This window comes from Aythya ferina, assembly GCF_964211825.1.
Source record: "Aythya ferina genome assembly, chromosome: 5".
Taxonomy (NCBI): Eukaryota; Metazoa; Chordata; class Aves; order Anseriformes; family Anatidae; genus Aythya; species Aythya ferina.
In genome coordinates this window covers 7,988,538-8,015,115 of record NC_140301.1, presented here as the reverse complement: position 1 = coordinate 8,015,115, position 26,578 = coordinate 7,988,538, and the positions used below count along the sequence as shown (strand labels likewise).

Here is a 26,578-nt window from a genome sequence, read left to right as displayed (position 1 = left end):
TATGTTGTCAGTAACACAGTTCCTGCTGTGGCCTTGTTCATTCAAGTTCATTAACTCATTCTTTTTTTTTTTTCCTTTTTTTTTTTTTAATTATCAACTGATAATAAGCACTTGATGAACACATCGAGCTGGATACAGAGTTGTATGCTTGCAAGCATAATCCAACTATTAAAGCTTAATTTTTAACAGGATTTCTTTGCCTATTTTAAGCTAATTTGAAAGAAAATCATATTTCTTTCAATTTAAGTATGCTTAACTAGCAATTGTTGATATGATTGAGCTCTGTACACAAATGTGATGAAAGATATCTTGACTATTAAAAAAATTGGATTCCCACTTAAAGACAAAATGTACAAATTAAATTATTTTATATAAGCTCATACTATTATCTGTAGGTAAGCTCTATCCTGTAAAAATATAGGCTACTTATGCAAGAGATTTCATTTGGTTAGATGTTACAGGTTTTTTGTGTAACTCTCCAACTTCTTATAGCACCTCAGATTCTAATTCATAATTTCCTTTGAAATACGGTAAATATATATATATATATAAAATGAAGAAAACTATCCAGTTTTTTCATTACTAAATATAACTTTTAAATTGAAAACCTTTAAAAATAAACCATTTAATATTCACTGACATTACACCTCCTATCAAAGTCAACTTCAGTTCACAGATGGTCCAAAGAGGTAGTTGTTGCACTGTCTTGGAAATTTAAGATCAATATAATACTTTCTAAACAGCTAATATTTTATAAATGGTGATTAGTTATAATTGTATTGTTAAGAGAACAGTTTCAAATGACAAAAGTTGTATCAATGAGTGCCCAACCAGCCAGCAAATCCAAGTTCCACTAATTTTCACTTCCAATTTGTCATCTACTTAGCAGTTTATTGCTCATATTAAAACACCATACTAAAATACATTTTTTGATGCATCTATTGAATTTACAATATTGAAATATTATATACATGTACGATATATGTGAAATATTAAAAAAGCTCTGAAATAGAAGGGAGATGGCTTCCAAATGAAACTCTGTTAAAGTGTGCATTCATTATTCAATTCCTTGCTAAAACAAAGATTTTCAAAGATATACCACAACTTTAATGGAACTCCTAACTTTTCAATTGCGACCAAAATAGCGAACATGCTCAAACTCAACAGAAGGTCTAAAAAGACTGTTCCCAACAAGCACGCCTGTCGTTTCTAGTTGTGCTGCACTCCAAGTAGAGGCCACGTCCTTCCTCTGTGTCAATCACCATACTTCATACAGTTAATCTCTCCCCAGAGTCACTGGACTGTTCATCAGAACCAGAGAAAACATGCAAACTTGAAACTAAGTAATTGAGGTTGCACTAACCAGAAATAGAGTCTTACAAAGACACTGCAAACTACCTAGCAAATTATTCTGAATTTCATCTCAGAAAAGGAGACAAACAACTGAGCAGCGCCATTCTTATTTTTAACTCCTCTTCATTAAGTCTTTCTGTGGTGGATGAACACACCCTGAGGACTGATAAACTCAAAAGACTTTTCTCCAACTAGAGATGCCAAATTAGTGACATCCCTGATGAGATATTTGAATCCCAGGCAATCCCAGTATAGGGTCCTAAGATCCACAGATATTAAACTGGGGCAGGTCACCTCTTCTCTATGCCAGTACCCTCTCTATCCCTTGTTTGTTTTATGTGTATGAGATTGATCTACTCAGAGAACAGAATCTTTTTCTGTATCCTATGGGGTCTCCTTGTGATCAGAACAGCAGCAGCATTCAATGAAGTACTTTTATATTTTAAAAGTGAGAATATTAATACTTTTATACTTTAAAGGTGAAAGCGTAGGTTCAGAAGGTGTCTACAAGGCCTCTGCACTACATACAATGTAGTAGAGAATTGTGCTGCATTCCTAGTTACCACCACGTCTTTGTACCAGGTTTAAATAACTAAGGACAGAGGACTAGACAAAAATGAGTAACAGGACACATTATTTTATATTTCTATTGGCTCCATCACCACACAATTAGGCAAAAGGACTGTGCCACATGCAAAACTATAGCCCTCAAAGGAACTGATTCATAAAACCATGCCTTCAACCTGATGTAAAATACGGATTTCTTTCCTTTGCATGCGATTACTATTGACTGTAGCTCTTGAACTTAGAACATGAAGCAGCTCAAAAGAACGGGCAAAAATGTGTAAAAATGAGAAGACAATTTAAAGCCACCCAAAGCCTACAGGAGGAAAACGAACAGCAGAAAGAATATTTCAGGTTCTGCTTGCTGTACTTCAAGTCATAGTGAGTGAGGTCTTTAATATTCAGCTCCTGCAAAATACTTTGTAGTAACTCATTCCTAGAATATTATGTAACTTAAGTGTTATATTAACCATGTAAAACATTTACAGTTTGTTGAAATAGATAGATTTCCCCTTTGAGTCATTGTTAAGCAAAACACGGAATCTTGAGTTTTGAAAAATGACTAACACAATCATCTTTCACAAATCAACTGCTAAGAAACATCATGAGAACAGGCATCTCTATATTTAATTCTCCTAGCTGAAAATTCTAATTACATTGTGAGCCAACTTATCTGAGATTTAGTACTACTGCACCAGAAAAGGCATGGATACTTTGGTCAAGCTAGAAAATGAAACATGTTTTTCTGTTTTCTGTAACAGCAAATAAATACTGTTTTTCTGTTTGTTTTGCAACATACCATTTAGTCATGAAAAGCTGCCTAGTTTTATCATACACCACATTTAGAATGGTATTTGCAGTATATAAAACATTTCCAGACTTGATAATTTACTCAAAATAGTTAAATATGACAAGACATTAGGAAGAAAGGGTACCAACAGACATTAAACACTGCTCAAGTTGAGTAGGTAACACAGAATGATTACAGGCATACTTGCAACTGATCTTACATGAATATAGACAATATTTTTATTTACAATAAGCAGAAATTCTATTAATTTCTTCTTTGTAATGATATAAATGCCAAGTTAATCATTAAAAGAAATGTCAGCTCTATCAGTGGCAGCTGCTCTTCCTACTTAAAAAGGAGGGGAAGTGTAAGAGCAGGGCAGCTAGCAAACCCCACAGCGGTCTGCAAAGTCACTAGTGGGAAAACAACAAAGGCCTTTCCATGCAACTAACACAGATGTGCCCATAGCCAAACTGTCAGAAACAGTTAAGATGACGGCTACTCACAGTTCATTATTTCCTTCTCACAGGTCACTGGGTGACAAGCTGGGTCACCATGCTTTGTCGGCTGCTACAGTCCTTCTCCTCCTCCCTCCCCCCCAGTTCTTATTCCATTTAAATAAAGGTAAGCCGCTCAAATCAGTATACTAATGTAAACAAATATATTCAAATGATTTCTAAAAATGGGACTGTAATGTTTATTATACATTCCTTTCATTTTCAGATGGACATATAACATTTCCCCTCTGCGATGAGCTGAGAACCAAATTTGTATCTGTGGCAGATATAGCTATTAGAATAATTTTGTCAAGATGAGACTAAAGCATATAATGAAAGCTAATGTGTCACCAATTCAAAGCTTTAACCTTTAGAATGCTTACATGGCAGATACATCATGGAAAATCACTGCAACTCAGTGAAAAGATGGTTGTCATAAAGGAGTTTTCACAAAGAAATCTTAAAGTGTATTTAAAATTAATACAGACTAGTTTTTAAATAGAAATATACAGTGTAGAGCTGTTTATAAGTGGAACATTAATAATTGTATTTTTAATGCATTTGGTATCCAAAACCAACTATCTTTTAAAAAAATACATTCCCATCTGTATCCATGGAGTAATCATAATTCATAATGTAGATCATGACTTTCACCTTTATTTTGTCCACTTAGAATTTATAAACTGCTTATGCATTGTAAAGAATCAAGGTCAAACATTCAATTAGCTGTTACAAACAATTTTACCAATTCATAGTTGTGTCATTGATGAAAGTGGGAGAACACTTCTGTCTCCTTGGGGTGTTCTTTAGTCATTTTTCCTCCACTGGTAAGTCTTAAGAAATGTAATAACTGAATCCACCCAACTGATTCAGAAAAAAATGAAATGAAACCAACTGTCCCAGATGTGTCTTAGTATTAAATATGACAGGGTCATAAGTATTCTGACCCAGATCCAGGAGTGCTTGTACCTAGCATGTACGTAGCTTGGAACAGACTTAAATGCATATCCACATTGGAGACAAAATCTTTAGAAAACTGTGAAATCAGGCTTACCTTTGGGAGCAAAGTGATCCAATAAGGCCACAAACTAAAAATACATTAAAACAGGTGACTAATTTTAGGAATATTACCAGTGTTATTTAAAGGGACAGATCACAAATTCAATGCATTGCTGGGAGACCCAAAATACAGAGCGAGTGTTTTTTCTTCCCCTTTTTCTTACTAGAATTTGTCAGGGTTCCATGTAGACATACAAATATTGAAACAAAAGGAACAAATAATACGCCATTTGGAGTACAAAATATTTCTCTTAGAGATACATACAAGAAAAACGGGTGAACTGTTGCATGCAAATTCATGAAGTAACTGCTCATTTTAGAGACTTAGCTGACATCAAAAGAAATCTGATCTGTTACAGTTGATGATGCAGGAGTACCATCTTTCCTTTTTAGGGCCCAACTAGGAAGATCATAAAAATAAGAGAAGTAATTTAAAATGTTGTCAGAAGTTACAGGGGTCGCATTTCTACCATATAATACCTAAAACGTTAAGTTGTTTTCTTGATGCAAAGATGATACTATGCAACATCTTTCATCATGTGTCCATTCTCCAAAATTTGAGTGAAAGGAGATAATAGATCTGCAGCTTCCCTTATGTGAGCAGTTCCATGAGAATAAGGATGGGAAGGAAATTTGTGGCTGTTAGTTCTTAGTTAAGTCATTAGCTCCTGTACACTGAGGGAGGTACAGGAATCAGAATCATACAGCTCACTTCTCCACTCATTCTTATCTAAATACCATGTTGTCTTAGCAAATTTCAACCCTCCATACCTATGGACTAACTTACGACAGGATTTTTTGTCCATTTGGGGTAATGTTTGCCTTTTAGAAATGGAAAGGATTTATTTATTTATTGGCAATGTCATTTACTGGAATGGATGAGTTTTTCACATTTCACATAGGAACTCAGGGATTAATTCAGGTAAATCATAGATGAAATTCAGGTTGTCATATCCTACAAACATAATGCATCTCAAAAATTTGTGAAAGTATCAGACGCAATCAAAAAACCATCATTTTACACCTTGAATAAGGTGTCCCCAAAGACAAAAAGGACTTGTTGAGACTGCTAAGGAAGGACATGCAGAGAAACAAGACAATTTGCTTGTCTTTGCTACCATGTATCATAGAATAACGTGCAAATGTCTGAAGGTAAGAAAAGGACTCAATGCAAGTTTCAACCAGCAAAAATAAGAATGTCTAGGTGCATAAAAATTATTGCAAACAGATTAATTTGTAATCCAGTTAACCACATTCTTTGAAATGTATCCCTCTTTTCATAGAGCCCTTCCTACAAAAACCTATAGATTAGATGTTCTTCCATTATGGCACTGACTTCATTCTGTGGTGACTCTCCATGAAAGCATGGAGACTGTTTCTCAGAATCCAAACCAGAAACAAACAAACAAAACCCTAATAATGAAGCTCTGAGCTGCACGTTCCCCCAAAACGCTAAGCTAGAGAAGGAAACATTTAGGGCAAGATTCAATTTCTTAAATATAGACCCTTGTTGGTATTTGAGACTGCTAAGGTATCCCAAGGATCTGCACCTTACAGATACAAGACTTGCAGGAGAATTACCGTAATCTGAAGGAGCTGAAAGCCTGGTGATATATTCTTCAACAGCTAAAAATCACACTAAATACCTATGCCTTGGCAACTGAATCTCCTTTTAGAGACTCTTCAGATCACTTCTTAAAAAACAGTCTGATAAGAAGTCTACAATACAAGTGTGTTGAGCAGGACAGTTAATCAAAAAGAATTTGAAAAAATAGTTTACCATCTTAGGAGGGGCAGGATAATATTTTCTTTATCAACCTATATAGCTGGACCAACTCCTGAAACAAAAATTCTAGGACACAGAGATACAGTTTCCTCTACTAACACAATGTATTCTTCATTAGCACCTGTGACAGTTTTTCATGTACTGTAAAGAATGGCAAATTTCATTCCTACATTGGAATAGATAGAAGGATAGAAACCTTTCTCTTATTTCTCACATCATCTTCCAGAAGGGCATTGAAAGTATTCTATGAGCTACAGAATACGTTAGTCTATCACAGTCTGCTGAAAAACAGCAGGAAATGAGGATTTATCTCACTTAGGACTTCCGTAACAGAGATAATTGCAAGAATTTTGAATTAGTTGCCACTGCTATTTAACAATGTTTTTGACAATAATGTTATTTATTTATTATTTTAATAATTATAGTTCAGAAAAATACTTTAGACTGTGTAACTCCACTTTTGGTGGAAAGAAATGCATAAAGACACAAAGTCAAGCATTCAATGCTTATAAACTATTTTAACTGCAGATAATCTTCAAAATCAAATGTCTGTGTTCACCAAAAGAAGTTTTTTAGCTTAATATTCAAAAACTTACTTAATTCAACTTTCATTATGATATTGGGTAACGTCTAGTGGCCTTCCATTTGAATGGGAGGCTCTTTTTTCTTAATGTTTTGATCTAAGAAAACTCCCAAAAGCTCAAAAACATCTAAAGAATGGCATTTGGCTAGTTAAAACTTTTTTTTTCCCCAGTTATGAAGAACCTTCAAACCAGGGCAACATTTTCTGCCTTCTGTAAGTAGAAGTAATTAAAAACATTACTATTAAACTCTTACTCAAATTAAAATACAGTCCTATATTGAAAGTAACTGTGTCACTTAGTACTTCAGCTCAGCATGACTTCCAAGGTTTATAACAAAGCATTAACCATTTAAATTTAAATCTTGTGGCACAAAAGATGTCACAATGTTGATAGAAGCTATATTTCTTTATGTAATTTGTGTAACGCGAGGTTTTTAGATAAAACTGAAAAATAAATTTTCAATTATCAAACATTCTACACATCAATCTTTAAAAGAAATGCACATAAATGTCACCCTTTTTCATTAATTTTAGGCAAAATCCATGTTCGCTTATCAGCCAGAGGGTTTCTGAGATATTTCAATAATATCCAGGAAATCAATCTTACATGAAACTGAAGGAAAACATCTAATGTCATTGAACAATAAATATCAGTTCTGTCAGTGGCTTACCTTTGAGCTGAGGCCTTAGGATGTTTCTCTTCTAGTTTCCTCACCAGTGCCACTGTCAGCTGTGTAGTCTCCCCTAGGGGATCTGCAGGCATTAAATGGGCGTCCAAAGGTCCTGAAAGTTGTTTCTGATTGGGGTTGCTGACATTTTTTTGCGGTATCTAAGAGATGGAAGTACAAGCATGCAATTTATAAATTGTTAATTAAAATAATGTGTGTCTACTTCTCCAAGTAAGGCTGTTGATCAACAGCAAATGTCAGAAATACGAATAGTTATGTCAAGATGCATCAAGAAACAAACCCACAGAGTGATTTTTGTTTCCTTTCCTTCCTTCAAAGTTTCTCCATATAGAAAATACGAAATTTCAATTTTTTTTCTCATAGAGAATATAAAATAGTTCTGAGATCTAAACACATACAAAATACATGTTTATTCATTAAAATCCTGTCTACAACTATTATTTGCTTAGTATATAAACACTTTATTAAATTAAGAAATCAAATTAGGTTATTTAAGGAAATTAGTTGACTTCCACACTATTTCCCCTTTCAAAATGTGTTTTTGAAAGGACTGTCTCTGATCTGCCTCTGGCTTAATACTATGACCTCTTCTGCTGAGCTGCTGTCTATCTCCCGATGAGCTGCAGATCAGGCCTCATGGTGAATGCGGTTTTCTGTCTGGGTCACCTCCTCTTTCATTTAGTTCCTCTAGGTAGGTCAGGACAAACTCAGGGTAAGCCTGTAGGAAAGGACAGAGGCAGAGGAATACTGAAGAAAAACATCAGCTTTATCAGCAGAATCACAACAATCTAAACACCAGGAATGATGGGAAAAGTGGTCATCAATGTAGGCAATATTACAAGAAGTTCCTGTGTGTAAATAACTTAGTATTTCACAAAGTTTTTGAATGTACAACTAGATAATGACTTTTTCATATGCACTCAAGTGAAAAATGTATATAAATCTTTTATCATTATGTATCAGTTTAAGAATAAAGACTGACAGCTCTCAAAACAGGAATTCTTATAAACATGAGGAAAAAATGTATCCTTATATTTAGATAATCATATGTAATTAAGTGACTTATTTAGGTAGGCATTTCCATGAAACATTAAAGGAATTTTATATGGCATATTCTAAATTAAAACATACCATATACATACATTTTTGATTATCTTAAATCAAAGAAAATGTTACTATTTTAATTAGTAAATAAAATCATTTATCTACTTAATACTCTGTTGATCCTTGCTTACATGGCCAAACACCCGAAACATGCCAATTTCTCAGGCTCCAACACTTCTATCCAAGCAGTTGTCAGAAGTCTGTGCCCATGGTGAAACTGGAAGAATGTTTTTTTATTTATAATCATGGAGTATCCTCAGTTGGAAGGGATCCACAAGGATCATGGAGTTCAACTCCTGACTCCACACAGGAGCACCCAAAAATCCAGCCTGACCCTCCCCTGTCCCAGCTCCATGCTGTTCCCTCAGGTCCTGTCACTGTCCCCAGAGCTCAGCGCCTGCCCCTTCACCCCCCTCGTGAGGGAGCTGCAGGCCGCCATGAGGCCTCCCCTCAGTTTCCTCTTCTCTGGGCTGAACAATCCCAGTTACTTCAGCTGCTCCTCATGTGTCTTCCCCTCTAGACCCTTCACCACCTTTGTCACCCTCCTTTGGAGGATCTCTAATAGTTTTATGGCCTTATACTATGGTACCTCAAACTGCACATGGTACTCGAGGTGAGGCCGCACCAGCACAGGGTAGAGCGGGACAATCACTTCCCTTGACCACCTAGCAACGGTGTGGTTGAAGCACATGTAAGACAATGTGCTTCACTCTTTGATACCAATCACGTTTTGGAGTCTTGCCTTAATATACATTTTATTTGATTAGGCTTTAGTTTTAAATTCTGTGACCATCTGTACTATCTTTAATAGAAAATGTATAGATATTTACCACAAAAAGTTAGACCAAAACTAGTAACTATTCAAACAGTTTGACAGTTAACACTAGCAAACAAATCTATTAACGTATTAAACTCTTAGAGTTACAGGCTGAAGTACCTCAGAAGTATAGGAAAAGCCATCTTTTTTCTCTGTTATGTCACTCATGAGTGTATCAACATAAAAAATTTCATTTTTAAGGTAGGTATTGCTACAATACTTAAGCACCCAGACATTTTCCAAAGCCAGTTCTGCATGGACATTCCACTGATTCAGCAGAACTTCTAGGCTTGAACAAAAAGCGAAACACCTAAACACCTAAACTCAAATCTACTCTCATGTTCTGAGAGAACTTTTTTGTTCATACCTTAAGAACACTTCATAATGTTTAATTTGTTGTTCTGACCTTAAATTTTACTAGACATGCTTAACAATAAAGCGTTTTGTTTGTTTGTTTGTTTATTTTTAAAGCTTCAGCTACATTATTTTTAATTTAGCTTTCTGTTAGACGTTTCCCATGAGTGCAGATATTTTCAATTTAGGAAGACACTTTCCTTTAAATTAAATCCCTTCACAACAGCAGCAGTACAGCAAAGAGTGGGGTGTTTTTACTTCTTAAGTAAACAACAACAAAAATTACCAATCAGTAATGTTAACTCCTCTCCTGTTTATCACCTTGAATAGACCATGTATCATTAAAGTTTCCTGTGCTGCTTCAGTTCCATCTGTATTTTAATTCTGATGGAATACGCTAACTTAGATTTCTGGCATACTTTTCAGACCCGGCTATATGAACTGTGAGCTTGGAGTCTATTTCCTTAAATAACACTCTTCCTCTACAAGAACATTATGCTCACCTTACTTACCAGTGCTACTAAGAGAAGTGGTTCTGTTTTCTTTCTTGTTCATTTTTCACCTTTTCTTCCTGACTCCATGCCATCATTTCTTCTGTGCCAGAACAAAGCATTTGGCAGCCATGCAATGACAACAAACAGAACAAATCTAAGTTAAAATTAACACAGTAAAATGATAGTTATTAACCACATTGGTACTCAAACCCAGCTTGCCACATGGCACTGTGCAGCACGTTTATGCCAGTAGGCCAGACGGCATGGAAGCTGATGAGGGAGTCCTTGTTTCTGTCTGATTCATCACAGTACCTATAGGCCCGCATTTCCTTGGCTTTAAACAGCCACTGTGGGTACACAGGAGAACCTCTCTCTTTCAGAGAAGTGAACACACAATGAACTCCTGGTGATGAACGTGACAAAAACCTCAAACCTTTCCAGGACAGGAAAACTGTTTTGCAGACAGTTCTACTCTTAATCAAATAATACTTTATAAAGTTTTATTTTTAGTCCTAAACACATTTCAGCACATGCATCTAGGATAGATTTTGCTTTCAGTGCACACCACTTATGTAGAAACCTATTGGGAAATGCACCTTCAAAACTCGCAGCAAAGCACACTGAAGAACACAATTAGCTTATCTTGCTCACTTTCTCAAATTGAAATTTTTACTTATAAATTATCCGTAACATTTACCTGAAAAAGAGTATACAACTTGACCTACTGCAAGTAAGGATATCGTTACATTTTTAGGCTAATAAACATTCAAGGGGGGGAAATATAAAATTATTTTTTCCTCTCTACATAAGAACAAAGTTTGTGAAAAAGAAAAACAAAGTCATGATTGAATTATGGATCAGTGACTTAATAAATACCTCAGGATTTTACTGTTTTTCAGTAGATACTATTCTCTCACATAAAAAAGAAGTTAACTATATGTTGATTGCATAGAGGAGAGTGTACATTAATGGCAAATACAGTAAGCAGCAGGTATTAAATCCAAGAAAGTACATTTTCTTCTCAGTCTGGATGATGTGTCACATATCATTACACTGCATTTTGCTGCTTTCCTTTATGTCAGTTTTTGTTAGCCTACATATGCTGCAACTTAAAATAACATGACACTACAAATAAAGTGAATGTGATAGGAAATATATAGAGAAATACAACATGTTTCAAACAGACCTACTGTTGTTAGTATTTTTTCCCCTCTAGAAGACATACAGGCTAGAACTGAAGTATTGTAGCTGTTATAATCAGAAACTTTGTATATTATAAGGAAAGAGGTTTCTAAACTGCAATTTTTTTTTAATGTTGAAGTATATTTTATATTGAAGTAAATAATCAGTATGCCTACTGAAATAAGGAATAGTACAGCTGACATTTTGTGACAATATTTTGTGATTATTCAAAGCATTCTAGAATAATTCCTAATAGCATACAATGCAGTAGGAACACAGTCTCCAGTTTATCTGTCTATTCAACTTGTCTGAGTAATCAAGTTGAATCCAATGTCAATCTGAAAAGATGAAAAAGGGAAATCTACTGCTAGAAGGTAATAGATCTGCTAGATCTGCTATTACTTGGCAGGGTTTTGTTAATTTTTTTTCCCCCATTTTTCCCAAGGTTATCAGTATATAGCACTGCAGACATTTCCAACATTTCTGTAAACATTTTTAAAATGTTCATGTGTTTAACATGATCAAATGCTCAAAGGCACAATTTAAAGAATCCTCAACAGCATGAATCACTGGATATAAAGCACTTATATGCTAATGCAACCTAACCTTTTAAATTTATTTATTTTTTTTTTTAGATGACAAAGCTGCTGGGAAAAAAAAAATAAAGAAAAAAAAAACCCTATGCTTTGGTGAATACTCTTTCACACTTCCACTGATGTCCATGGATGCTGTCCGTGCTGATAGTAATGTGTATGAACCTGCTGACCTACAAAACACCAGAACTCAAACAAGAGCTCAGGGTTCTCATCATCAGCAACACACACTAATAAAGAGGAGTGCCTGTCAACGCTGTATGAAGATCATTGTGATCATACTGTCCAGATTTTTGTTATAATTTGAAGACTTCACCTGACCGAAGTAGAAAGGAACCTCTCAGCAGCATAGTTACACCCAGGAAAATATACCTAATTTTAATCAATATGTTTTAAACTATGTGCTATTTCCTTTAACTACTAAAAGTAAGCAAAACAGTAACTCACTGTTATTTTGAAAATTTTCTGTTGTAATTATTTATTTATTTTTAAATACTCCTTGGAGGAGGAAGGATGCTTTTAAATTTACCATTTCTGTTTAGATCTGAAGATCAAGATTTTTTTTTTTCTTGTTATTGAGAGCCAGCTTTTAGAACACCTGTTTTGACAGTGGATTGGTTTTTGATTTATTGATATTCATACACAATAACATTAGAAACTGCTATAAAGGATTTCCCACAGCACATTAATTTCACATAAATGTGCTGCGTGTCCTGCAATAAAAATAAGATGCCTCTAACTTCTTCGATCAAAGAACATCGCACTACTTATTAAAGCTTTTTGCCATGTTTCTTCTATAAACTAAATCCCTATATTCAATCCTTGTTCAATGTTAACAGGATGTGTTAGTAGCATATCAGGCTTGAGCTTAAGTGTCTTAAATGCTTTCCCAGAATGCATTTTAAGCCTCTGATAATGAATGAATTTAAAAGCGTTGGAGCATGCATCTCATTTTAGATTGCTCTTCAGATTTCTTTCAGAGTTAGCCTCACTTCTAAATACTGACTTCTAGTTATAACAAGTTATTATACCGACTGAAGAATAAGATATATTTTCATGATGTAATCTAAATAATTTAAAATGTGAACTACAATTCAAGAAAAAAAGCATTAAAAAAATTACAAGTAAAGTCCTGCACTGTTTTTATTAGTTTTATATTTATATTAATTTATTTGATAAATACAAAATATTTAGAAAACAGAAACAGGAATTATTGTAGTAAGACTACAGTGTTTACGGTGGTAAGAATTCCCCCCCCCCCCCCCCAAAAGAAAAAGAGAATACATTTAAAAAGAAAGACACATCCCAAAATCCGCTATTTGCCTAATGCAGAAATAATACCACACCTAACAGCAGATGGAGCCATTACTTCCTAAACTCACAACTGATAGATGCTACTTGTCTCTGTTACAAAATGAGTACTTCAAAAAGTTGCATTTCATTTTACAATAAATAAATAAATAAAAATTGGCATTTACACTTCAAATACCATGATTTCACAAGGGGAAAAAAAGGTTGATTTCTGAAAACACCATGGATAAGTACCTAACAGTAAATAAAGATGTGAAGAAGAAATAAGGTCTCTGCAGCTCAGTTTATTGGATAAAAGGAATAGAAAATTAATCATGCATTAAGAATTTTTGAAGTGAAAAGGAATAAATATATTTTTATAGTAATGGAAACTAAATCAGAAAAGCTACCTCAACCAGAACTGTTCTCTCTATACGATATCAAGGGCATGGGCATTTTAAAATCAGGTTCCAAATTATTACATTTCTCATTAATGACTAGCAGTATTTGTATCCACATTTGTTACTAAAATGAAGATTTTTGAAAATCCTTTTCTATCTTTCATTCTTTGCTACTGGAATATAATTCAGCTGCTTACCTCAATCACATTGTTCTGACTCAGGTAAACCCAATCAGTATGCCAGAAGTGAATTTTACCTTCACTATGTGTTTGGATAATATTTTAGATAATAAAGGACTGCTGGAGTGATTGAGTTAAACAAGAGCAATGAGTGTTCCAGGCAAGCTGATTGTCCGCAAGGGCATGATCAGCCTTCTCCTTAAAAGATACTGAAAAATAATAATAATAATAAAAAAAAAACAAACCTGTACTTAATGAACTTAATTAGAAGAATCACAATTGTGGTTAACAGAGTATAAATACAAAGGAACCGTAAAAGATCTCACCTGATATCCTGCTCCAAAGGCTACCACAGGTTAAACCAAAGATTTAGTTACTGAAGCAAAATTGATTTCCCAGCTCTGTGGATCAGTCTCCAAATGAAGTGGTCCAAACCTTTAGTTACATATAGCAATTAAAAGTATTTAAAATCAGCTCATGATTCAAAGCATATAAAATCAATATCAACTCTCCCTGATTGATGTCTTTGGACACTTTTGCATTACAATCAACCTTTCTGGACCTACCAGAAGAGTATCTGAACAACTTCTGTACATTAGATATGCAAATTGGGAATAAGACGTTAACAAGGAGAAATTTCTATTCCTGTAACTAAAACAAGAACTGCTGTCTTCCTGTCAGCCTGGCAAGTTCTACAACATTAAACTTTAAATTACAATTTTACATATATTAGCTGAATAAATATCAGATTGTCATAAAACTGAAACTCATACTGTTACAGGTAGAACTACTAAAGCTAACATTATGTAAAGATAACTTTATATTCACCCAAGTAAGTCGGATTGCTTTTTTAAAATGTGAATAACTTCAAAAAAGCTACTACATACATACAAGAGAAGAATGATTCTGATATTTAAAACAATTTATATTCCTTCTTCCTCTGCAATTTAAATAATGCATATAACAATTTTTCCTGAGCCTTAGGGGGGAAAATGATTTAAAAATCTGTAAATTCTTCTAAAGCGTAATATTCCTGCAGAATTCAGAAGCCAAACTTTCAAATAAATTTTAGTTTGTTTTGCTTTTCTTCATTTTAGTTGTCCACATTACTACGTTCTCTATTAATTTTGACATTTTATAGTGCTCTTAATAGTTTTCTTTTTTATTTTCATTTTTCACGTGTCAGTTGAACAGAGGTTGCTCAAGTAGATGCAATGTCATCAAGTCTCGAAATAGAAACTGTTCCTGATCAGTAGTTTCAGGGTGTTTACAAAAACACATTTCTGAAGTCACATCCTACATCAGGCAAGACAGAACTCTTTGCATTCCAGTATACAGACAGTTGCTTAAGGATATATCAGCTAGCCAGGACCATGCGTGTCTAACTTGCATAACGCTTACTTTAAATGTAAATAAATCAAAACTAGGTTCAGTACACAATCTTGTTCATCTGGGATATGTCTTAGAAATGTCTAGCAGAGGTAGGGGTTATTTTTTTCCCCCAAGTGTCAGCAAGTGACAGATCTCAATGACACCCCATGCTATTTTTCTACAGGGAGCACCAAGAACTAGAAATATACAGACTTACTACAAATCTTGACATCTGCAACAGTCCCAGGGTATCACATCAGCCCCTTTAGGTTATTTCAATTTGATCTACATATCCATGAAAATAAAAATCAATGTGCCCAATGGTCTAGTAAAACATTCACCCTATCCTATCCAATTGTTTCTTTTCTGTGAAGCACAGGCGTAAAAGGCACAGTGACCCTCAGAGCTATGCCATTGGGAACATATCCATCTTAGCAAATGATCTCTCATGCTGAACAAGTTAATAGATATCATCTATTAAAAGAACTTTTCCCTTGATCCTTCTGCAGTGGCAAAGGCCTACTGATAAGTGAACGCTGCACGTATTGGCAGGTGCTTTTACAGGTGCTGTGTAGAAAACCAGCAAGCAGAATATTTTAAAGTACTTGAACTATATGGAATGTTATGATCAATAACTAAATTTAAGATATACCTTTTGTTGGTATAATCTCATCACACCATAAAGACTTCAGTTACCAACGGAGAATTTCAGAACATTCTTAAATCCAGATGAAAAACAAGAGGTTTTTGCCCTTTTAAATGTTGCATTAAACAGGCATGTGATTAAACTTAAACTATATGTGATTCAACAAATAATTGCCCAGAAGATTAACCTGTCCTTTTGTCAGTGCAGGAACACACTTGTGAAAGGTTTTAAATGGTATTTCCTTTCATAAGTATAGTTTAGCTTGTGAGCTTTTTTGTATATCACATAGCTGTACTTACCAAATTAAACAATACCAAAGTATTTTATCAATCTAATATCTGAAAGCAAAGGTTTATTAAAAATATGTACAAGTGGTATTTTATACTATTCCACCTCAAAACTTAGAGAACTAAGAATTTTAGGTAAGAGAAAACGCGTTGGATATATTTAAAGGAACCATAAGCTGCTTCAAGTCCATTAACTGTAGTCATCCCACCTGCAGCCTTATATATTAGCTACCAATAAAATCTGTTTATGCACTACCACTGCTATTCCATTAGTTGTATAGAATCTGGATGTAAACATTAGCATTACGAAGAGGATCACTTTTCACACAAAATTTTCAAAAGCTGAATTTTGAAGATGTATCTCTCATTGGAAGTAGGCATTTTAAAAACAATTTGTGCAAGTAGTTTCATCCTTTATCATGTATTTCATGTATATAGTCTAAAAAGAACCTGCATTTTATTGCTCTTTGATTTGTCCACTTAATTAAGTGACAACACTGGCTGTGGTTTGCTCTTCTCCATTATTTGTAGACCCACCCAGGGATCATTTTAAAATCTGATGAAAGTCACAGCTGGCTCCAGAAATAGTAGTCAAACCTGGAGCTCCAGTGTGCCTGCAGATGTTTCCTTCGCTACATGCTTGGTACTACATACTTGGCAGTGAATCAGCACAGTCTTTATCCTCCAGTGTATCCTCCAAAAAAAGTTTGTGAACTGCTGCATCTGATGTACTTATTCTGTATGCTTGTAACTTCCTACCTCTATGATATTAACATGATTTGGAAAGAGTGAGAGCAAACACAGAATCAGTCTCAGGGCATTAATGTGGTAACATTTAAAATAGTCTAATAATAAGCTCCTTAAGCGCTGTCAAAAGTTTTTAAGTTCGCAGCTTTGCCACCTCTCCAGATATCTGCTCGAGCTCTGGTAGTCTTTTCCCCAGTTTTCTAAATAAATTGGCTTGACTCAGCATTACGTATCAGTGATTCCCTTATGAAACATGGTTCATGTTTCATCAAGAAGCTATAACCTGGTATCTGTAGTCCTTAGACAGTCGAAGTGGAAAAAGGCCAAGCACCTAAAATTTTTCTTTGTTCCACTGCTACTTATGGTATACTTCTTCTTGTATTTCCCTGAATGAATGCAGCCACTACATTCAGTGTAATTTTGTGTTTCAATGACAGACAATAACATGGATTGATGTCATGAGAAAAGGATGCAGTACTGAAGATTAGATCCTTCATATTATTTGCTTTTCTGCGCCTGGGTTTTAAAGTCCTCTGAAATTAGCAAATATTTTTTCTATCATGTCAGTAAGGTTTAGTAAGATTCACTACATAATAAGATCTGTAAGTCACAGAAAACAGAATAAAAGAGAAGCAGACAGCAAATTTGAAACTAAGCTAAATAACATGGGTTAGCAGTGAAAGAGACCAGTGCTTTGCTCTCTGCTTCCCCACCTGAGGAAGTTAGAGAGAGATGAGGTTGTCTCAGCTTCCTCTTCCCCAGACTCAGCAACAAAAGTGTCCTCAGCCTCTCCTCACAGGACATACCTTCCAGCCCTATTACTAGTTTTATTGCCCTCCTCTGGGTGCTTTCAAATATCTTAACATCCTGATGGCATACTTTCACCAAATTCAGATCCTTACAAGGTTAGAGGAAGAATTCAGGCCCAGAAACTAAATGCTGTATAATATATGCAATTTTATTTTATTTTAAACTTCAAGACCATTTAATATATTTAACATAAGTTTTTATGATTCAATTGCAATTTGGTGACTAGCTATAAAATTGGAATTTATAACCTCTAGTTATAAATTGAACATCAAGTGTCAACTATAACATAGGTTATTATAAAACTGACCACTTATTTTATCAGATTTCACAACTATCAAAACCAAACAATATTGCAAATTTTCTGCAGTTGTGCAAAATTCCTACGTAATCTTACCTACAGAAAATCTAGTGAAGATGTAGAGTACCTTTTCTATGTACTTTCATTTATGTTCATCTACAGATGTGCCACCACTGATTCCAACTGTAACTGACTGACCAGCAGCTCAGCAGCTCTGTACCACAGCTCAATTCAGAATCATTCCAGCCTTCCTATGAATGGAGAGGAAAGAAAGAAAAAAAAAAGGTTTGAATAAGTTAAAAGAACCAGAAAATTCAACAATGTGTCACAAATAGAGAGGTCATTATGCCTGGATAACCCAGGATATTAACAGTTGCAGAAAGTGAAACACTATCCACAACTTAGCAGTCAATGAGCCCTGCTCAGAACCAGTGATCTTCTGTACAACAAGGGTGGCATTTTACAGTTCAGTGCAAAATGGAACAGACCCTTGATATCTTCATTTGTCCTTTTTCTGTGCATATTTCACAGTGCAACGATTTAGGGTCCATAACGTGTCACTTGTTATACTTATAACTATGGAGTTTACTTGAAATATGTATGCACAAAAAAAAAGTTCAGTGAACTGCAAAGATTGCAACAAATCTATAGCTTTGAGCTGAAGTAAAGTTTTACTCCAAGTCTGAAACAATGCTGGTTAAACATACCAAAAGTCCCATTTGGACAGCCTTTGCTTCTAATGTGTGCATTCACTACAGAAGATCACTTAAAGCTTTGCTAGAAATCAATAGCTCAAAATATTTTTTTTCATTACGCTCCACTTTAAAATTGCAATGGATATATTTCAGTAGTATTGTGAAAGTACTTTATTTCCAACATTTTACTGCACTGGGTATTGTAAAATAAAGAACATTGTCAGTATTTTATCTTTGCAAATTTCAGCCTTATTTAAAAAGCTGTAACAGAAAATGCCACTGACAGCTTCTTAGATCATATTGCACTGTCTTAGAACATTGATAGGTTTTCCATTATATTTATATTTCTATAAATATTTTGTTTGTCCATCTTTCTGTACAACCATATAATACTTCTGAATAACTGATTAAGATCTCTTTGTAAAAATATGTCCGCAAAGACGGCTTACCATTTCTAAGAACCTGCTGTATGAACATAGTTTATTTACTGGAAATGTTTCAGACAACATTATGCTACAGAACAGCAAAATAAACAGTAATTGAAGCTTATCATTTGTACCTTAAAACATAATTAAAACATTTTAATTAAGTATGAAAATAAATGATTCAGCAGCATATCCAAAAACTGGACTGAAAAATTTCAGTTCTGTATCTGAAATGTCACAGGCTTTGCATTTTCATCTGGTATCTGAAGCCACAAATTGAAACACCATGAAAAAAGTTATTTTTTTTTCCTTAATTGCTAGATTGACTACAGCAGAAATACAAGAAAGCATACAAAAATTTGAGTCTAACAAACTTCCCATATAAATGTATTTTTAGGTAGATTCAAAGAAGTTTTCAGACCACCCTATTCTTACTTCAACCATGGTTTCCAGTTATGTGCTTCGTATTTAGATTGCTTTTTCACAACTTTTTTTTTTTTTAAAATGCAAATATTAGGTGAACCTCAAAGCAGAATTTAGATACAAAGGGAGATGTAATTGACCTGAACAAACAAAAAAAAGAAATGCTTTAAACCACAAAGATTAGTATTTCCACTGTACAAAGACCACTCCACAGTCAAATATGATAAAGGTAACATAGCTGTATAATGAGTTGAGGCATTACATTGTTTATCTTGCATCCTAGAATCATAACAACACCTGTATTAGAAGTCACATTCTTACTTAGCAAATTCTTATCAAATTTATGATATGACAAATGGACAATTAAAGTATGTTTGATTCCTTTTTGCCACATAGTAGAATTAAACACTTTAGGATGTGCTAATTTCTTTGCAGCAAACTAGAGAAGAGATTTAGCTTAAGTCAAAAGTCTAACAACATCCAGATTTTAAAGGATTAATCAAAAATATTTTTAAGTGTACTATCAATCTCTCCCATATACCATAAATAAAATAAAATACATTTAGATAAGACAGATTTCAGCACTGGCTGTTCCTGGTTATTTGGGGTGAAAAAAGAAGTTTCCATTTAGGTATATTACAAAGAACACTGATCTATGAATAGCAGAATTAACTAAATCTACGAATTCAGCTGCACTCTGAAAAATACATTTATCCTCAACTTATTTAAAATATAAATAGCCAGAATTAGATATTTAATTTGTCCTGTAATTCTTGACAGAAATCAAAGCTCCAAATAATAGTGTAACATTATCCCAGGCTAAGACAGCTAATTGAGTAAATACTCATTCTGCTGACTGAATGATACGCTACTTACAGTATCACCATCTCCTTTCAGATAGATCTGCACAGTACAAGTAGTTCAAATTTAGCAATAAAGTTGGCAACACGCTAATGTACTTGAGCGTAGAAAGGCTCAGTTGTTGCCAGACCTTTGACTTGAACTTGATAGGGCTGATTTGGCACTCAGCGACTGGTTACATTCATCAAGAGGTGAAGCTTCACAACAAAGATAATGTGGTGGAAGCAATTAGTATTCAGAATATCAATAATAGGTCTTTGGCATGTGACTGTAGGCTAAGAAAGGGTTTATTAGTATCTGATATGTAATATGCTTTAAAAAGCACATTACAAAACTATTTTAATGTTATACTGAAAACTATATATTTTTCATCAGAGAAATACTTAAACTATATATTCTAATTTATTTATTCCAAGCTGTTCTGATATTCACATATACATTATCTAAGACATTTCAAAAACTTTAAGAAGTTAAATATACTTGTTTCCATTAAAGTGCACTGCAAAGTGACAAAAAACAGTTTCCTCTTTTTCTTTAGGAATAAATTTGGAAAGCTTAGCATTTACTTTTTATAGCATCAGATTATTCCATGTTGTCAGTGATGAGTCAAAATAGGACAACAGTAGTAGCAGTTTTCCTACAGTTTCCATCATCTCCAACAGAATCCCTGCCAAAGAATAAAATCATTGCTCTACACTAGCCAATAACCGTATCAAAGACCCTGTCTCTATCCTTCCATCCAAAATTTGAATATCAACTCTCATTTGAATATGCTCCCTCTGCTGTCAGATAAGAGAACAGAAAAAGAGGGATAATTCTTGACTACTAAGGCATTACAATCATTAAAGATATATCATATATCACAAGGAGCTGGTTTACTCATAGCTGCCTTGCTGCAGCAGAAGGGCCACAGTAAAACAGGATAAAAACAAATCCACTATTTAAAAAATAAAATTAAAAAAAAGAAAATTCATTAATTCATTAAGAAAATGCTTTTTTTTGGGCTTTGGTGACCAAAACAAAGCAAAAGAGTAAGTCAAAGAAGCACCCATTTTGGAAGGGATCTTGTGAGCATATCTACTCCAACATCCTGTTCAGAGCTGGGTCAACACTAATTCAAACCTAGTTCCTTAAGGCTTTATCCATTAAGGTCTTGGAAACCTCCAAGGATAGAGATTCTACAATGTATTTTGGCATTTTGCTTCAATACTTAATCATGCTTAAAGGGCTTTTGTTTCCCCCTCTCTTCTACCATCATACCTCCTCTCACTCAATTTATGACCATTGTCTTTCATTCTGGCATTTCCATCTGTGGCTGAATCACATGGAGGAAAAAAAAAAAAAAAAGGCAGTGAAATCTAATAATAAAGTCATTAATTTGACCAAGAGATTGTTTGAATGAAAGTTTAGAATCAAATCAAATTTGCACTGACCTATGCACTCTCTAAGCATACTTATCAACCTTAGAAATTTCCCAGAATATCTGAATAGTTGGAAAAGGTGTATTTTAAATGAATGGAGTTTAAAGTAAAATAAGAGTGGTAACACTTTCAAATATACACAGGTAGGTTAAATCTGCTTTTTGAGGAGAATTATTTCATATTCAGTTATTGTTCTACTCTTTACAGGAATTTACAGGATATTGATAAGGACAATGACTGTCATGGTAACAATTACGTTGACTTCTAGTGTTATTTCAACCATGCCTTTTTCAAAGTAAGGTTAGTTAAAAGTTCCTAGTTATGTCTTTACATTTCCTATAACTACTTTGTCATCAGTTTCTGCTTTAACAACCACAAGGCTAAGACAGTATAATTCCCCCCAAGCACAGTAAAGTTTTCTTTGCCACTTGATCAGAGAACTGGAAGAAAAAAAAAAAAAAAAAGAAAAAAAAAACACCACCACAAAAGCCAGCTTCCCCTGCACTCTCACTGCATGAATGTTTCACTGGTTCAGAGTTCTCTGCAATATTGATATGTAAATAGAAAAAATAAAAAAGGGTTTACTTGAGCTATAAGCATTTTAAGATTTATTTTTTTCATGGTGACTTGGTACAGTGGTTACACTAACAAAATAAAGAAAAAAAAAGAGATTTTTCTCCTAGCAATTAAACAAAGGAATATATAATAATATATCATTCATGTTTTAGCCCAAGAAGTTATTGTTTCTGCAGGGTACTGATTCACACTTTATAAAATTCAATCCTGTTTGAAATTCAAATGAATCTATAGCCTTTTCAACTCTTAATTACTGAAGCCACTGTTCTTTTCATAAGGCAAATATTTGAAACGTAGGGAGAATGCAAACAGTGAAAGATGAAAAAGTTCCCTGTGTTGTCCTTCATGGGCACTTTCATACCTTCTACAGCCCACATCTAATACAAAGATCAAAAGGACTGCCCTTCTCCTCATTTCTTCCTCCACACTTGTTTGGGGCAGAGACATTACAGCTGATCTTGTGATGCAAGGAAGATCAGTCCTTTTCAGAAGTGGTAATCTTTCATTAAAAGTCTACACTTCTGCACAAAAAAGCAATTATAGATGTTTCACTGTATCATCTTACGGAATTAATTAGTATTTCTGAAAACACAGGAGTATGTACACTGAAAAGGACTTGGTTCCTTGAGAACACCAAACCAAAAATAACTAAGACAGATCTTCCAAAACTGATGAAATTTAAGCTTTTATAACATCATCCTAAGAATATGAAACTTGTACCTTACACAAAAGTGTCTGCAAAGCTCAGTTCAGTTACCCGTATGTTTTATGTTCATGGCTGATTTTTCACACTGTTACAGAAGGAAGTATCACAGCCTATGGGTACAATACCTGGTGATCAGTCATAGCTTAGCCAGAGGCCATAACATCAGTAGTACCGATAGCTTTGGATGGTATTTTCTCTAGGAAGTGCCATCCTCGTTTTCTCAGTAGCAAACACACAAAATACTTTGGATCAGCCTAAACATCTCAATATTAATGTTATTTTACTTACAATTTTGGCCTATTAATGAAGTCAAAGGACAAAATGCACTTGGACTTACAATGCAAAGCTACCTTTCTGTTTTATGCAGAAGTGCTATATTGGCTTATTTCCACAAGGAAATTCCTGTGAATCACAGCAGTATGATCTAATAAGTCGGTTAAAGGCTTCAACCTTTCAATATTTCATTTAGTGGTTGATCACAGCCCAAATCTCAGGAATACAGACAATACTGTTGTGACAGTGCTTAAAGAGTCAGAAGCATGCTTCTCTTAGCCCACTTCAAAATGTTTAAAAAATGCACAACCAGAACAGTGTCTACAACAAGCAACAGTGGCCATAACTTCCTTTTTGGAGACTTCAACTTTTTCAGTCTTACAGTTTCTTCAAGACTAGCAGCCCACGACAGTCAGTTGGAGAGTTAGCAACCAACTGAGCTAGATCATTAGAGCTGCAAACAAAGTTGCTAGTTTGCAAAGCGGTAAAAAATTACACTGACTGTTTTATTGTGCCACACAAAACTTCTATCACATACATTTCAGACAGGGTACTTTCATTGCACTAACCATTGTACAATTTCCCTTAAACACACTTAAGAAAACATCAAATTGACCTTCAATTAAAGTATAAAACCTAGAAGTAGAAACAAGAGACTAATGAATCTAACAGAAGCCTACATTAAATAAAAAAAAAAGTAAATAAGATAATAAAAAAGGTTTTTTAATTAGTTATCTAAATGAAAGTTTGAAATATTAAGGAAAAAAATCCATAAAGAATGCCTGTGTAATCTAATCATAATCTAATTAATAATAAATAGTATGAGTTTCTTCCTCTTACAGTTTTTTATTTTTTGATACTGACAAACATTCATTTTGATAACCACAGTTCAACAAAGCATTTGTAGTAATGGGCTAAAGCTCTGCTTAGCATGTTCATAATTGTTCGCAGTTCATAAATGGGTCTCCATCTGTTATGCTCTCTTCTATTCAAAATGCCTTGACTGGTGGTTATACATAACATGTAGCAGCACAATGGAAAATTGGACCTGAAATATCCATAGAATACTGAGAATTTCCCAGTTGAATAAAAGAAACCAGCAAACTTTACGGATACATTTAAATTGTTCCACTTACTGCAAAAGAACCCCAAAGTGTACAGAATAACTTCTAAAACCCAGTAAAAATATTTTGAACTCTACAAGGGCAAAATTTATTTACCAAAATCCCACACCACCCTGCCCCCCCAAAAAACAATAGCTGATGAAATGCTGAGATTGATATCACTTGATTAGTCATCTATCCCAGCTTGCTGGTTTATAGCCGATCTTTCTCAGCACCAATAAAAGAACAACAGGTTGTAATTGCCATGGTTAGCTGCAATCCCAAGCTTATGCGCAAGGATTATACAACCTGAATCCCACTCTGCAGGAAAGGTTTTACTTGGCAATAAAAGATTAAGAGTAACAGCCAGGGGCTCAGCTCTAATACCTAAACCTGAAGACATTTTAAAAGTATACACATCCAGAACATGCATCAGAGCCTTTTGTCTCTTAGTGTAATCCTCTTAGCATTTTTCTTACCTCACTGAACTTTCAGATTTTGAAAATCAAAATATATCTGGCACCTTTACTCTGAATTTAGCTTTTAAAAATGCCTTTTGAAGATAACATATAATTTATAATAGTGTTCATTCCAGATGCATAACTGATGGATTATTTCATCCTGCTTTCTAATACCAAACCCAATATATAATCAGCACTTAAAAAAAAAAATAATAAAAAAGAAAGAAAAGAAAAAAAAGCTTGTATTAGCCCTGGCAATCTTCAAATGTTCTTGATCATGTGGCTTTGAGATGTTGGATGACTGAGTTGGTAAAATATAAATAACAATGCACGATGAATAAAAATCGTTTAAGTTCACTATTATAAAAAAGTGAAGTATATTACCGTTCTGTTGCCCAAATGAAGTTGTGTAAAACTTCAAGTCAGAGAAGTGCTAATCACCTCTCAGCTTCTTCTGTATGCATTCTTCTTTCATCCCACCAAGCAAGGGAACTAACTGTTCCAGTGGTGTCTGCTGAGTTTTACACAGTAACAGAGTCAGACCGGGAATTTATCCAAAGCCGTTTGAGTTTGCATTGCAGTGATCATAGTGGCAAACTGTTTGCATAGACTCTTTAATCAAAAATATTTAAACTCCTGTAAAGACAAGTCAGACACAAAATGAAGGTCAGAACTGGTTTGTCCATGACTGAGGAATAGGAACAGCCAGGAGAGCGAGGCTTGTCTCAGTTCGCCTGAGATATCAAAATCTGAGCCAATTGGGGTCTAAAGCCAATGCAGATAAATAAACACCAGTGAAGTGCAATTCAACAAGCCTACGTAGAAATGTACTCTAAGATGAAACGAGTAGCTCTTTACAAATGTGTATTCACCTCAGTTAACCAGAAGGTGAATCTAGATAACTCAATGTAGGTAACTACTTCATACCGTATGAGTTATCAGTCCTAATTCAGTACTTCATTCTTTGGGATGAACTGCCTCCATTTTACACGAGTAATCAAACTCATCTGCATCTAAATATTCAGTTATTAATGCACTCGAAATAAGTTAATTACTTCTGTATTGAGGCACTTTATGTTAAAAAAAAAAAGTATTACAATAACATTCTATAATAATGTTTTCTGTAAATACAAAGACATACTCCTAGTAGAGGAGCATATATCTATTTTGCTACAGATGCTTGTCTTACATTTGTTTCAAAATATTTTATAAAATGAAATACCATAAAAATGTTTAATTATTAGTACATTTACAGTACATTCTCTAAATTAATGAAACAGTAACAGCATCTTGCCGGTTCACAGAGTGTACAAAGAAAATGCAAGTCAGAAAAACCAGGAAATGAGAAAGATACAAAGCAAAATAACTTTTAAGCAACATCAGTTTCATTGCACTGCAACAAAAATGAATATATTGGCTATTGTATAAAACAGCTATTCATATCAATCGTAGTCAAGCTGTGAAGTGCATATTAATCTGTACACTTGGCATTTTCTGGGAGTCCTGTACAAGCCTCCCCAGCTAAGAGTGAACAATGACAAACAGATTCATTTTAAGAACTTTGGACAGGATATATTTTCTTTAACAAGTGTTATAAGAATTCCATTTGAGTCTCATATTGCTATTTAGAAAACAGAGTAAGTGTACAAATAGTACACATTTATAGGTCTTTTATTAAGGTATCTTATTCAGCACAAAGTCAACGTAAACTCAAATCATAAAATCAAAACATTCCAGTTA

At 34.3% G+C, this 26,578-nt stretch overlaps 1 protein-coding gene across 2 annotated transcripts in view; it reads right to left on the bottom strand.

The window, feature by feature from the left end:
• Positions 1-26,578, bottom strand: part of DCDC1 (doublecortin domain containing 1) — a 247,801-nt gene that overhangs the window by 112,234 nt on the left and 108,989 nt on the right. The window contains exons 8-13 of one of the 2 annotated variants that reach the window (XM_084521002.1): positions 17,991-18,145; positions 14,062-14,170; positions 10,109-10,190; positions 8,557-8,642; positions 7,907-8,039; positions 7,304-7,461 (exon numbers count right to left, since the gene is read on the bottom strand). In XM_084521002.1, the coding sequence (XP_084377128.1) occupies positions 18,047-18,145 (99 nt within the window). In that variant the 3' untranslated portion in view covers positions 7,304-7,461; positions 7,907-8,039; positions 8,557-8,642; ... (1 more) ...; positions 14,062-14,170; positions 17,991-18,046. Of the gene's footprint in view, positions 1-3,726; positions 4,664-7,303; positions 7,462-7,906; positions 8,040-8,556; positions 8,643-10,108; positions 10,191-14,061; positions 14,171-17,990; positions 18,146-26,578 lie in introns of those variants that run through there. The other variant, XR_014693560.1, reaches the window with a different exon arrangement.